This window comes from Tasmannia lanceolata, unplaced genomic scaffold, assembly GCF_043159265.1.
Source record: "Tasmannia lanceolata isolate RefF3 unplaced genomic scaffold, GAP_Taslan_0.1 ptg000016l, whole genome shotgun sequence".
In the NCBI taxonomy this organism is placed as follows: Eukaryota; Viridiplantae; Streptophyta; class Magnoliopsida; order Canellales; family Winteraceae; genus Tasmannia; species Tasmannia lanceolata.
The window spans coordinates 11225743-11240123 of record NW_027518693.1 but is presented as its reverse complement, the minus strand read 5'-3'; the positions used below and the strand labels follow the sequence as shown (position 1 = coordinate 11240123).

The 14381-nt window shown below is 39.6% G+C and overlaps 1 protein-coding gene across 1 annotated transcript; it reads right to left on the bottom strand.

The window, feature by feature from the left end:
• Positions 1–2128: 2128 nt before the first annotated feature.
• Positions 2129–7731, bottom strand: NPH3 (Phototropic-responsive NPH3 family protein). The gene is made up of 5 exons (XM_077357204.1): positions 7215–7731; positions 7039–7108; positions 5055–5924; positions 3871–4275; positions 2129–2878 (listed from the first exon to the last, which is right to left on the bottom strand). Exons 1-5 carry the CDS (start codon positions 7325–7327, stop codon positions 2324–2326), a joined length of 2013 nt encoding a protein of 670 aa, XP_077213319.1. The 5' UTR covers positions 7328–7731; the 3' UTR covers positions 2129–2323.
• Between the last annotated feature and the right edge of the window lie 6650 nt (positions 7732–14381).

Here is a 14381-nt window from a genome sequence, read left to right as displayed (position 1 = left end):
AAACAGGCCCTAATATCCAAAGCAAAAATCACATTAAACCAATTTGGTTCTCGGTTCGGTTCTCGGTTCCGGGATCCCAAACCTAGAACCGAACCGAATTTGCACCGGTTAATGGATTTCTGAACCGGAACCGAACCGAACCGAACCAAATGTGCCACTTCGGTTCGGTTCCTCAGTTTGAACCGGAACCATGTCCACCCCTAGTGACATCCATGTCAACTCCTTGTACCTTCCAAGCCAAATTTCTCAAATAAGGTGGAATTTAACTTGGAGAATGATGCTCTCTCTCTCTCTATTGGTAATGACACCCTTTACCACTACTCTAGGAGGTTGACAACTTGATCAATAATATCAAGGTATATTGCCTCCTGCTTAGACTGATAAATCCAAGGGAAATTGCTATATCCTCTATTCAAAGAGGAGAAATGCGCCTGGACGTCCCTTCGCGGTAGCTTCATCGATGTTACCCACCAAATAAAAGGCCTGCTCGGGAAGACCATCTAATTCTCCGGAAAGGATCAGTTGAAACCCCCTAATTGTTTCTGCGAGACCAACATATTTCCTGAGGTAACTAACTGCAACAAAAATGAACCTTATATTTGAATAGAAAATAAAAAAATAAAGTCTCTATACATCATTTTTTATGATCGGTGAAGATTAATGTTGATGAACTTTTGGTTCGAATATTGGGTGCAAGTCCTTAACTTCGTTGGACCCAAGAGAGGCAACGAACTAAACAGAAGTAGTTGCAGATTGCAGTAGCCAATGAGGATGCCTGAGGGGGAGAATGGCATCCACACTCCCATGTTTTGATATTGGCACTCCTCACTTTATTGGCATCCTGCTCCCTTGTTTTGATAATGGCACTCCAAGCAGTTTTTCATTACCAGTTGACAGGTCTTTTGGAATAGTTACAGCCTCTGAGCTAAAAGATAATTAAAAGATGTAAAAAATGTCAAGGGCTTGTTTGGCAACTGATAGGGTCCGGACTCAGCACTGAGGGAATCCGGACTCAGCACTGAGGGGTCCGAACTCAGCATCCAATTAGCTGCTGGCACGTGGCCCTCACAAGGACCGTTGGAAGGCCAACACCTGTCTCCACTAGGTGTGGCACCTGGACCAATCAGGGACCTCCACCTGCCCTCCTTAGGTATGAGACCTGGTCCATACAGAGGCCACCACCTGGCTCAGAACTACCACCTGTCCTAGACAGGTGGCTCAGAATCACTATAAATAGCCTTCACTTGTACTAAGGTGAGGGTCCTGGAAATCTGAGAACCAAAACTCTAAGCTTTTTGCTCTGACATTGCTCTGCACTCCTGCTCATACTGACTTGAGTGTCGAAGCGCCCGTCCGGAGTATCACTCCGGGTTGGTCCTCTGACCCTTTTCTTTCTTGTCTGTACTCTTGTGCAGCGCAGGACTCAACCAGCCCCTCAGTCGTGGCTTGTTAGCTCGGACCACCCAGCCCTACCATAACCTGTTACCGATTTTAGGCCTAACAGCAACAATGAAAAATATTCCATCGAATATTCCTCAGCCCAATTGTAAGAGATGGGAATGCCAAAGGTTAATTCTCACATTTTTCATTTTTCGGGCATTCAGGCCATTCCCAAAATACTTCTTTGCCCTCTGAATCCGACGGTTGGATTCTAGCAATTAGATAGATCAATCTATAGATTGGTCGAACGGGCTTCCTGTGTCTAAGAGTCAGCCAAGTGGCCATCTGATCAAGACAAAAATGCAGATCAACGGTCGACATCAGTTCGACAGATGGGACCCATGATGACAAAAGTGAAAAATATTTCTAAATTTTTTCAATGGTAAATTGAACTGACTCCATTCTATTTTTACGTAGAGAAACCTTAAATTTTTTATAATATCTCACTAAATCATGATATTTCAAAGGACAAGAGGTGTCTTCAAATTGCGTCGTGTGGGCCCTATAATGTCCTCCAATACAGAGTGGGCGGATGACACGTCATTTTCCAAGTAATATTTGTCATTTAATACTGTATTTTTCTTGTGTTGTTAGAGCTAGGAAGAAAGGGGTGGGTCTAGTCTAATAATGCCAATGCATACTATTCTTTAGGTAGCATTATTTCATCCCCACAACCAAAAGAACAATGTAGAAAGGGACTGAACATAAGTAACTAGTTGTACATCAAAACAAACACACAGTCACACATAAAGATAGAGACAAAACAAAGTCCCAACTTCATTAACAACAAGAACAAAAAAATTATGAAGATTAGTATAGGAAGAGTCCCATCTCTTTCACTTTTCTTCTCTTGTATCAAAGTCTCTATCACCCATCAATTGATTCATGAAATTGAGTTCCTCCACCTCCTTGGGGCCTTCTTTGTCTGCTCAGCGCCGGCTGGAATCTGCCCTCCGGCCATCTCCAGGCCGTCCGAAGGTGCCATCTTAGTCAACTTGCTAAGCTTCTTCCACCCACTAGTCCACGCCGAAGCCGTCTTATTTTTCAATGAAATCTTATCAAATTGCCTTTGTAAGGCCTCCATATCAGTCTGGAGCTCAAGATATTTGGCCTTCATGGTTTCGAGTTCGAATTTGAGTGTGTTAATGTCCTTCTTTGCTGTCGCCCATCCATCTTGGAAGGACTGAGGGGTTCCTTCAAGCAATGCTTTGCGCGTAGAAACTACTGGATGGTGGTGAGATTCCCCAGTGTCTTTTAAGGCATTGTTTGCAATGGCATTGCTTATCTTGATTTGCTCGGAGAAAATCACTTGGACTACTACTCTTAGAGGGAGCCGCTCGTTTTGGGCAGCGTGCATACAGGCATCAATGGAGAGTTTCTGGCAATCCATTACGCGGCAGAGACGCTTCCTTTCGTGCTCAGAGAGCGTTGGGTGGGCCTGCGAAGATGAAATTCAATCATCACAGATGTCTTTAGTTCAGAATTAGACTGTCAATAGTCACTTAATCACTTAGGCCCTCTTCTCCCCGTTCTTATTGCAACCGATTGTGAGTCAAAACCGATTATTGGACTCAACTTTAAATGTAATTTTGTGTCTAATAATCAGTTTGGAACTTGCAATCGGTTGCAAGAATCTTAAGGCCCTAATTGTTTTAGATTATGACAGCTGCTTGTCAGTCCAAAACCTATTATTGGACTCATGAGGTCCGATAATAGGTTTTGGACTGACTATCGGCTGTCATAATCTAAAACAAACAAGGCCTAAATGAACAGAGCTTAAGATTAAGACAACTGATTGTGTGTCCAAAACCAATTATTGGATTCAAATTTAAACGTAATTTTGAGTCCAGTAAATGGTTTTGGACTCCCAATCGGTTATCATAATCTTAAACGAACAGGGCCTTAATCACACAGACTTGTGTATTATTATACTGCTAGTAGTCACCTAATCATTTACTCCTAACCACAGTAACACAATTCAGATTCAGGAATACTTCGGCAGGGCAACTGTTTGAAATTTTCGGGAATCATTCAAAGGACAATGGTTCAAAAATTGAGTTAAAATTCATAGATTTTTCTATTTAAAGCACAGTTATTTGCTATATATACAGGAAAAACATGGAAGGATGGTTCAGTACATGTCCTTTGCTTGGACTAGGATGTGAGTTTGGTATTCACTACAATGTCATTTTCAAAAAAATTCAAATTGTTCACAAGATCTAGAAATAACTTTTGAGAACTGATGAATAATTCACGAGATTCACATTTTATCTGTAAAATTTGATCATGACTAGTAGACTGTTACAGTATGATTTGCATTAGATACTTCTCTGTTTAGCAATAGATCAATTGCAGAGATCGAAATTTTAATTCTTGATCGAGAATTTTATCCAGATTTGCTTAGTTAAAAGGGGTTGAGAATCAAATTACCTTAAGATATGAATCAACTGCTCGATACAGCCCATCGTCGCACGTTCTTGCTGAGTCTGGCAATGTTTCTGCTAAGACCTGGAACTTTGTTAGAGAGAGGTTTCTGTCTCTGGACGCCTCTGTAAGATAACTATCAACGAGCCTTGCCACTCTCATTTTGGCGTCGGGGCCATTAGATCTTGGGGAATTCTCATAACTATGCTTCTCTGATAAAGATTGCCTACTGGGGCTCATTGGTTCTGTCTGTTCCTGAACTAGAAAATGCTCAAGAAGCCTCTGAACCAGTTCAATATCATATAAGGTCTCGGTCTTGCTATACGAAGGGATGAGGAGATCTGCCAAATTCGCCTGTTCTAACTGCATTCCCACCCTTTTCTCTAATTCGGTTACCAGCGCCGGGGCTACCTGTTGAAGTATAAATGATTAAGTAACACCAACTCTAACAGCTTAAGCTTTTGGAGTTCTGGTTGTTTCATATGGTATCAGAGCTATTGCCTTGGGGAATGATTAAACAACACCAACAATAACAGCTTAAGATTGTGGAGTTATTGGTTGTTTGGCATGGTATTAGAGCTATTACCTCAGGGCGGTCCTGAGTTCAGAACCCAACAAGTCGTTGATATTAAAAATCCATGTGTAAGGCGAACCCAAAAAAGAGGGATCACATGTGAGGAGGAGTGTTGAAGTATAAATTTAAATAACAACAAAAACTACAGTTTAAACTATTGAAGTTACTAGTTGTTTCACATCCAATCATAGCCCTCAGGGCAGGTCCTGAGTTAAAAACCCAACAACTCATTGATATTAAAAATCCACATGTACAGCCAACCCAAAAAAGAGGGGCCACAAGCGAAGGGAAGTGTTGTCATCTTCAACGGCTTAAGCTTTTGGAGTAATTGGTTGTTTCACATGGTATCAGAGCAAAGGTCCTGAGTTCGAATCTCCTTGAAATTAAAAATTCACATGTAATGGCCAACCCAAAAGAGGGTCCACATGTGCCACGTGTAGACCAACCTTAAAAAAGAGGGGCCACATGTGAGGGAGAGTTTTAAAGTACAAAAGATTAAATAACACCATCTTCAACGGCTTAAGCTTTTGGAGTAATTAGTTGTTTTACACAAATGATTAAATAACACAAACTCTAACAGCTTAAGCTTTTGGAGTAATTGGTTGTTTCACACTACCTTTAACATGTTTGCCATTCTGAGAAGCCTGAGTAGAAAGCTGCAAGATACACTGTCTTTCTGGGGTGGGATTATACTAATTAAGCTTTCAATGATCATCCGTTGCTCTCTCATCTGAATGTTTGGTATATCTTCCTTACTACCAGCAAGGATCATGTGAAGACCGCCTTTCCAACCACAGATATTATTGTTATCTTTGCTGTTCCCTTCATCTCCCCCTCCTTCCTTCGCCAAACCTGGTAACCATTTCGCAGCATATCTCATGATAGATGCTCCTATAAGCTCATACCTCATTCCCTTCACCTTAATTGCAGTAACAACCCTAACAAAGTGATCAATTCTGAGTAAGGACACATCTTCAAACCACCAATCTGGAGGGACTTGTTGGTTCCTACTCGGACTCGATTCCTTCGTCTCATTCCATTTAGGACTAGAAATCTTTGCGGGTTTTCCTGTATAAGCCCATCGAATTCCTCTAGGATTGGCACAGGCCTTCCAAGCAATTGATTCACTGCATCGACGAACAATTTGAAGGTTTTCAGCCCACGGAGAGAGCTGTTCACAGCTCTTTAGTACCAAAATTGAGTCTCGCCATGACGATAAGACTACATAGCTGAGAAATGCTTCTGTCTTGAATATAAGGTTTCCTTCTTCCAAATCCTCTGTCATTTCTAGATACTCCGCCGCACATCTTAGGCCGGAGATGTTTGTGGCCGTCAGATCGACGGCTATTCCGTAACAGAATTTTGCTGCAAGTTCAAATGCATCTGGGCCACCGGGAAGATCGTCTATTTCTATTCTGCTCAGTTCTGAATCACGCATCTCGTATATAATTCTGTTCATCTTTCCACTTCGCGAAAGCAAGGGATACTTTATGATGCCAAAAGAGCAGGGAAACAATGAAAAGAAACACAACAGAGTTCTTAAATTTCTGGACTTGTACTTTATTTACACAGTAAAGAGTAAAGTGCCTATCTTATTTGCCAATTCAAGAGCTCAATTTCATCAGAAATACAGTATCATAAGCTTTTAAACATAGGCAAGTAAAAAAAGACTTATTTTCTTTAGATACTTCATGATGCCAAAACAGCAAGTAGGCAAAGAAAAGAAACACAACAGAGTTCTTAAATTTCTTGACTTGTACTTTATTTACACAGTAAAGAGTAATTTGCCAAACTTATTTGCCAATACAAGAGCTCAGTTTCTTCAGAAATACAGTATCCGAAGCTTGAAAATATAGGCAAGTGAAAAAAAAAAAAGATTTAATTTTCTTTACAAATCCAAGATGTCAGTCTTATAAAAAAAAATTGTTAAAAGTTGGATAAGCCAGTAAAGAAAGACAATTCATGATGACAAAGAGCAAGAAAAGAAAGAAAAGAAACCCAACAGAGTTCTTAAATTTCTGGACTTGTACTTTATTTACACAGTAAAGAGTAAACTGCCTATCTTATTTTCCAATTCAAGAGCTCAATTTCAACAGAAATACAGTATCAGAAGCTTGAAAATATAGCAAATTAGAGAAAAAAAAGATCTCAGTCTGGTCAAACAAATGTTGCTAAAAATTGTATAAGCCAGCAAAGAAAGACAATTCATGTTCTTTGCCGATAAATTAGTTAAATTTCACCAAGCAAACAGTATCAGAAGCTGGAAAGAGAAGTTAAAAAAAAAAAAAAAAAAAAAAAAACCAACAAACTTCTTAAATTTCTGAACTTGTACTTCATTTACACAGTAAACTGCCTATCTAGTTTGCCCATCAAAGATCTCAATTTCATCAGAAATACAGTATCAGAAGCTTGAAAATATGGGAAAGTAAAAGAAAAAGACTCATTATTTTCTTTACAAATCCAAGATCTCAGTCTTATCAAACAATTGTTGCGAGTAAAGAAAGACAATTCATGTTCTTTGAAGGTCAATTAGCTCAATTTCACCAAACAGATAGTATAAGAAACTAGAAAATTTCAGATTTTAAGTGGGAAAAATGTACCTTGTGTAAATGGAAATTAACATCTCCCACTCTCACAAAAAGGTCGCTAGGAATATCAGTAGAAACGTACCTATCCATAGAACAACTATTTATCAGTTACCAAATTTACATACTGAAAACAGGTCATAAATACTAAAATATATAAGATAAAAAAGAGAAAATTTCAATTCAATTACCATGACTGATCCCTTCTCTCAAACCCATCAGTCTTAACGCCTTCTTCAGTCGATCCAATCACTCCACCGCCGTACTCTCTCCCCACACCGGATTCACTCTCAGACTCCCACATGATGTGAACAGAAAACCCAGAAAAACCAGTGGAAATTTTTCAGGGAAAAGCTCTTTAAAGAGGAGAAGAACAGTAAACAGAAATGGAAAAAAACACAGGACTCAACAAGTAGAAGATGAAAGCCACCACATGGGCTGTCTAGAATTTTGTGAATACTGTCGGGTTCTTTGAAATCATACAAAAAATACTACTACAGGCTGTTACATCATGGGCTTGCTACAGTTTGAGATTTGACTCTATGTGTTTCCTTTGCCCTTTCCCATAGATGGAGATTTTCGTTTCTGAACTATTTTTTGAAGCTTTTCTTCTATATGTTTGTTTGTCTTTTGCCTTTCTTTTCAGAGGCTCTTATCTGATATTGCAGTGGAAGTTTGGTAGTATAAAATATCCTTCTGTTTTACTAGGGGAATTATAGAGGTAGTAGAAGATGATGGAATGTTTAGATATAAAGACAAGGATCGTATGGACAAAATTACAATATTATCCTTTTCTCTATAAAGGGTTGTACTTTATTCTTTTCATTTTTTTTCCACGGATAATTGTCTAAAAATGGTAATTAGCTTTTGTGCAAAGTTTAATGAGGAAATGATGAATGAGGGATTGAGGGGAGACATTTATATTGCACTGCACGTGTGCCACGATGGGTCATGGAGCCCATCCTAACACAGCTTAGCTCCTCCATTGGGGATAAGGAGATTGCTAGGGCCTGAACACGTGCGGGCACAACCGCACTGTGATTCAAATTAGTTTTTTTATATGATGCACGCGCGTGCGAGGTGGACCCATTCATTATTTGGTACCCGCTGTATATAGGTCGTGCCTGAAAAATGAGGGCCTTATTATATCATGATCCTAGCTGTTTCATTTGTCGAGATTGCTCACAGACCCAAGGGTTACCGATCATCCTAGGGCTAAACAAATGAATGGTTTAGATCGTCGGCTTGTACTTTTCTGAGATGTACAAGCAGCAAAATTTATTGATAAATTGATCGTGTGGTTGCGACTGGAGGAGGTGTTTGGGGGGCGTGGTTGAGTAATGCTAAATTGAAGGGTGCCCTTCGAAAAACCAGCCCCAAGAGCCTTCCATGACATCAATGTGCATTAATTATTCTATTACTTTTACCATTTTTTTTAGGGGCAGTGAGAAATCGACTCCCAAATATCTTTAATCGACTTCCCGTGGGGAAGTCGATTAAAGATATTTGGGAGTCGATTTCTCACTATTACTTTGAATATTTGATGACGGGATCCAACGGAGCTGCCCTTGTGATGGGTTTTAAAGAGAGAAAGACGCATGGGAGTCGATTTAAGATATTTAGGAGTTGATTTATCACTCGCTCCCCCTTTCAATACTATTATAAAAGTACTTTGAATCTTTGATCACGGGATCCAACGGAGCTGCCCTTGTGGCTGGTTTTAGAAAGGGTACCCTTTAATTTAGTATTCCTCTTCTTTTTAGGAGGAATGATAGAGTGAAGGGCATCCTTGCAAGAACCATCTACAAGAGCCCATTGGTCCATCTCAATAAAGTGCATTTATAAGGGCACAGAAAAGTATATAAACAGCACAGATGAGTTTTTCCTAGGGCGCCCTTCATCATTCCTCTCTTTTTAACAAGAGCAATGATAAACTGATGTACATATGGCAAGGACCGATAGGAGCACTCTTGCAGATGGTTTTTGAAAAAGGCATATTTGAAAAGGCCTATTAAAATTGAGATGGGTTTTGATCAGAAAAAAGGATGATTAAAAAGAAAAGTGAAATCTTCATTTTCAAACGAATATCATCACCCTCGAGACTTGACAATGACAGCATAAGACAGAGGTCGACAGAGGCCTCTTTGCCCTGACAGGAAACGAAACCACACGAGTTTAGCCTACACCACATGGTGGTCCATCGATGAGGTTAACACGAGTCAGGCCATGTTTGTCCGTATGATATTTTTCATTGGGGGGCCCTCATGCTATATGTGCCTCCGCCCCTGCATCTGCACAAGAACTCCTTCAGAAAGGGAGGAGTTGAAGCTATGCATATCAAGTCCACCTTGCGATTCCGGTTAGTTGGTTGAGTCAGGTTCCCTTGATTAAACAATTTCTTCTTCTTTTTTATGGTAGGTAAGTTGGGGTCTGGCAAGGACCCCTACTAGTTTATTAGATAAAGAGAAATACGTGTACATTTATGGGTACAAAGACACTATTCCTAATTCGGAACACATAAGAAAGGGAGATCTAAAAACTCGGAATAAACAACGCAGACCGATTACTAAATTCAAGAGTTCAAACTGTTCAATACTCGAGCTACATGATGGACCAGCTTGATGGGTGGATGTTGAGATCTTTGGGGGTATAAGTGGTGAAACAAGCTCATCCTGAAATTTAACCTAAAATCCATGTTAAATTGTCGTATTAGTCTCTTGCTATCTCGCAAATCACTATTCACTGTCCAGATTCCTCTGTTGTCATCTTGGTTGTGCCAAACGACTGCGACCAACAGAATTGGGGTACTTGGTGGCGCCCAGCTGTTTGAAATTGATAGCTATTCTTTTGAATTTATTTTTAAAATAGGGGTACTTTGGTCATTTGATTTAAAGCATTTGTTTATGTCACTCGTGTAAAAAATTTGGATAATGGGATTCGTTTTCTCAGAAGCTCAGATGTCTATCAAGTCTAATAATTACATTAATTGGATCGCGTGATTGGTGTACGTGGACCATCTCCATCCACACAGGTAAACAACCCAGACCATTAAAATCAAGGGAAGTGATTTATTCGCGGGGCCTTTTCTTCCCCCGGCCACCCTACATTAGTGTATTATTTATGGCCCCTACTTTGAACCTACATGGGTGGCTTGGGAAGAAAAGGGGCCGAATATATCATTCCCCAAATTCAAAGTGATCATGGACCACATGGTGTCTAACAAGGCGATCTCATGAGTCGTTCCACACGTAACACGTTGCACATTTGCTTGGGATTAGGACCTTTGATATGATGGGCCATCACATGGAAACTAAGTGAGGCCAGACGTTCAATATGCCCAACAACATGCATGTGAGATGAAATATTCGCCTTACTTGGGACAGTCCCCCAGTGCAAAAGAGTAGTCATAACTCATAAATACACTAGAGTAAGAAAAAAGGGACAATATACCAGTTCTTCAACAATATTCATGTACCCCATTTGTGCGAGTGGGTCCATACTGTATATACTAGGGCCCAACTTGTTTGGTCATCTATATAAATCATTTGTTGATCCCCAACATAAGTTGGAATCTCCAAAGATTGGAGGGCTAAGATTATCCTGTAGGGAAGATTTTCGAAGCACAGCCTATCTATGATTGGGTGCAACAGATGAACGGTTTAGATCATCCAATAATATGGACCCCACTCTATCTTTTTAGCCCGTATTTTTGCTTGCCAGGCCGTTCATCATATAAAACTCAAAAATCCAAGCCATACTTGGAAACTGGAAAGATAATCCAATGGCGTGTTCGGGAAGGTGCCAGAAATCACTTTCCCGAGAGGGATGCCACGTCCGCATCTTTTGCTCCCGCACATGGGTGCCGGAATTTAGGGTGACAAGATAGAATTACACCGGCACTAATTGTGGGCCCCCCTCGATCTCGAACTTCCAAAACTATGATTGGAATTAAAAATTATAGGAATTATGGAACCAGAAGTGCGGTGATGGGCCCATCCCACATGATCCATGTCGTTCATCTGATGAAACTTGTGAATGAAATATTGAATTGCCCAATAATTGAAGACCAGCATAAATTTGCCAGGGGGATTTGTGGGCCATGTCATCTCTAAAGTGGGTCCCATGGGTGAGCGTTTCAACTTTCAAATCATCAGATCTAATTTATAGATGGTGTAGGCAAGGAAATTAAAAAAAAAAACTAGTGGGGTCTACGTTACTGGGTTATCTAAACCATTCAGATGTTGGGCCCCGACATGGATAAGCCATGCCCCAAAATTCTTCTCCGTAGGATTTTTCTAACCCTCGGATCTGAAGAGTTTCAATATCGTACGTCAATTTTAAATAAGACAGATCAAAGGGTTATGATCATCTATGGAGATTTTTTTGGAGCAAAGGCGTATATATGTCGGCCCCCAAATTTTCAATGGTTTTGATCAGTGTTTTTCCTCCCGATAAACTCAATCAGCGGTAAATTTCTATTGGGATTTACTAGGGACCATCGTAGAAAGACATTTTGCAGCTGGCTGTTCCATGTGAGAGCAGTCACAAAGGCTCACTTTTTCAGCATATTTTGTCTTATTGATTTAGTTAATCTGAGGTGGCTGCTCTCACATGCAACAGCCAGCCGCGACAAATCACATAGTGGAAAATCAGAAATCAAGATCCGGATGAAAGAACGGAAAGGATAAGAAATGGAATACGATTTCTTCTTGAAAGATAGAGGGAAAGGTAAAATGAACTTCCTTATTAAATGCAGATCCTTTTTGGATGCACTCACACCAGTGAGCAGGGCGAGGGAAATAGATAAGAGATATACTAGAGAGAATAGGGTTGGAGAGAGAGAGAGAGAGAGAGAGAATTAGTGGCGTAGTGGGTCAGTGATCTAAAACTACTTCGTATTTATTCCAATGAAAGGAAGACGAAGAGAAATTTCAAGCAAAGGAGAGTTTGTTTAGGAGAGTCATGGCTCTTCTCGATTTGAGCCGTTAGGTGGTCCCATTGCCTCGAATCAACCTATTTCTTCCTCTTCTCTTTTTTGTTTTTTGTTGGAAAGTTGCCTTATTTCCCAAGCCACCGACCTATGTGTCGTGTGACTTGCGGAAACTGTGATATGGCCTTGTTGAAGCCAAAAAGGAAAGTGGCTTTGTTTTTTATAAAACTAAGAATTTGAAAATCTCACACACACACGACTAAAGTGGGGGTGGAAATAGGAGGCATTGATTTCGAGCTTTTTGCAAGGGGAAAAGTGACGTTTTTTCTATTCTTGAGAAAGAGAAGAAAAACTAAGTTAGTTTTGTGCCTCTTTGAGAGGAGAGAAAACAAGGAGTACCTAAGGCTCTGTTCACTTGTTGTCCCGGGAAAGGGAAAGAAAGGAAAGTAAGCAAAATTTTCTCGGGAATCCTTATTTCTCGCCGTTCGCTTCCTTTCCCGGGAAAGTCGAATTAAGGATGTGGAAAAGCAAAACAATTACATGGAAAATCTACTTTCCCACAGATTCATGATTTTCCTTTCTCGCAAAATCGCGCAAAATCGGTGGGAAAACAAAAATCACTTGCCCACGGGAAAATATTACGGGCTACTCATCGCGTGTCTCTCTCCTCTCCAAACCCTCCCTCGGCGAAACCCTCGACGAACCCGCCGGCTACATCATCTTCTCCGGCGAGCTCCACCTCCGGCGAACACTAGAAAGGTTGGTGCTCGTTTCCCTCTCTCTCATTTGCTTTTTTTTTCGCCCAATCTCGCCATTCCCTCTCATTTTTTCATTTTTTGCAAGAAATGACTAACCTAGGGTTCGGATTTGGGTTTTTTTCGTTTGGGGTTGGGTTTCTTATGAACGAAATAAGGTTTTGAGTTTTTTTCTCTTCTGTGTGTTCAGATCTACATCAATACTCATTTTCATGGAGTTTTTTCATTTGATGTGTGTTCAGATCTACATTTCAGGGGTTGTGTTTTTACATATTTTTCAGCCATTTCTTGACGTTTTTTCATGGCTGATAGTTGTTTCATGTGGGTTTATTCAAAGAAGTAATTGTTTGGAAAAGAGTTGAAGTTTTCATTGTTTCATGTGGGTTTTTTCATTTTGGATTGTTTAGTTGTTTCATGTGCGTTTTTCCATGAATGCTAGTTTTTTCATGTCTGTGTGGGTTTTTCATGTAATTGTTTTGCTATGTGAAAAAACCCAATTGTTTTGCTATGTGAAAAACCAATTGTTATGTGAAAAACCCAATTGTTTTTTCATGTCTGAGTGGGTTTTTCATGTAATTGTGGGTTTTTCATGTCTGAGTGGGTTTTTTCACATGAATCCATGAATCCATGTGAAAAAACAATTACATGAAAAACACTTGGGTTTTTTTCCATCTTCACTCTTTTCCATTGCTTAAAATAGTGAAAAGGCTATGGCATTTAGCAATTTCATGGCCTGGCCATAAACATCATTGATGAAACTATTGGTTTCAGAGACATAGTTATTATCTGGTTGATTTTGGACATAAACATCATTGATGAAACTATTGGTTTCAGAGACATAGTTATTATCTGGTTGACAAAGAACCTTCAATGCATTGGTGGCAACAAGTTCCTTTTTTTCTTCTACTATTATGAATGATATTAGTCTCTTATCTAGTAATAATTGCTGTATTGGTTTTTTACTACAATGTAAATGGGAATGAGGCTAACTAAAGTTGTTGAAATTTCCCTTGCTTCTTATATGAAATATCATGGATAGTTTTGCAATTAGCTTATATGATTCTCCAAATTGGAATTTGTACAGACAAACATTCTACCTTTAGTTGTTGTCCTCAACTTTATAGAATACTAAATTGACCCATGTATTGGTTATTCCTGTGAAAACTTGGTGATAGGTTCATGTTTAAAAGCGATAGGTTCATGTTTAAAAGCTAAATTAGTGAAAAGGCAATGGCATTTAGCAATTTCATGGAATGGCAAGGGCAGTAGGGAAACTCTCTGTTTTGCTTTTCTGTGTGTTGGGATTTGTCAGTATTGTCTTTAGTATTCTATTTTTCTTATGGTTGTTGATGCTAGCTGATAGGGAGGTCCAGATTTATGAATCTATGTCGATTTCATTGCTGCTCTGAAGATCATTCCTTTATGTTGGAGACCCAATGCTCACATTATTATTCGATCCATTCTTTATTTTTGGTATCTCATTTCAGTGCATTAGTTTCCTCAAGATCTCAAGGTTCGTAGGTACCGCTTGAATTTTGATTCTGCATTTTGATTATCTTTGATATTTTCAAACGTAACTTGTCATTTTCTTCGGCCGTTATTTGTCCATAAATTAAGAGGAAAGTATATTAAAAACATGAAGAAAATGCTATTATGTTATGTGTTGTTTAGCA

Coding starts and splice junctions, on each gene's coding strand:
- NPH3 (XM_077357204.1), bottom strand. CDS start 7,327: ATGTGGGAGTCTGAGAGTGAATCCGGTGTGGGGAGAGAGTACGGCGGT. Junction 5,925..7,038: donor TTAATTTCCATTTACACAAG/GTACATTTTTCC, acceptor GGCATCATAAAG/TATCCCTTGCTTTCGCGAAG. Junction 2,879..3,870: donor CAGTTGATTCATATCTTAAG/GTAATTTGATTC, acceptor TCATCTTCGCAG/GCCCACCCAACGCTCTCTGA.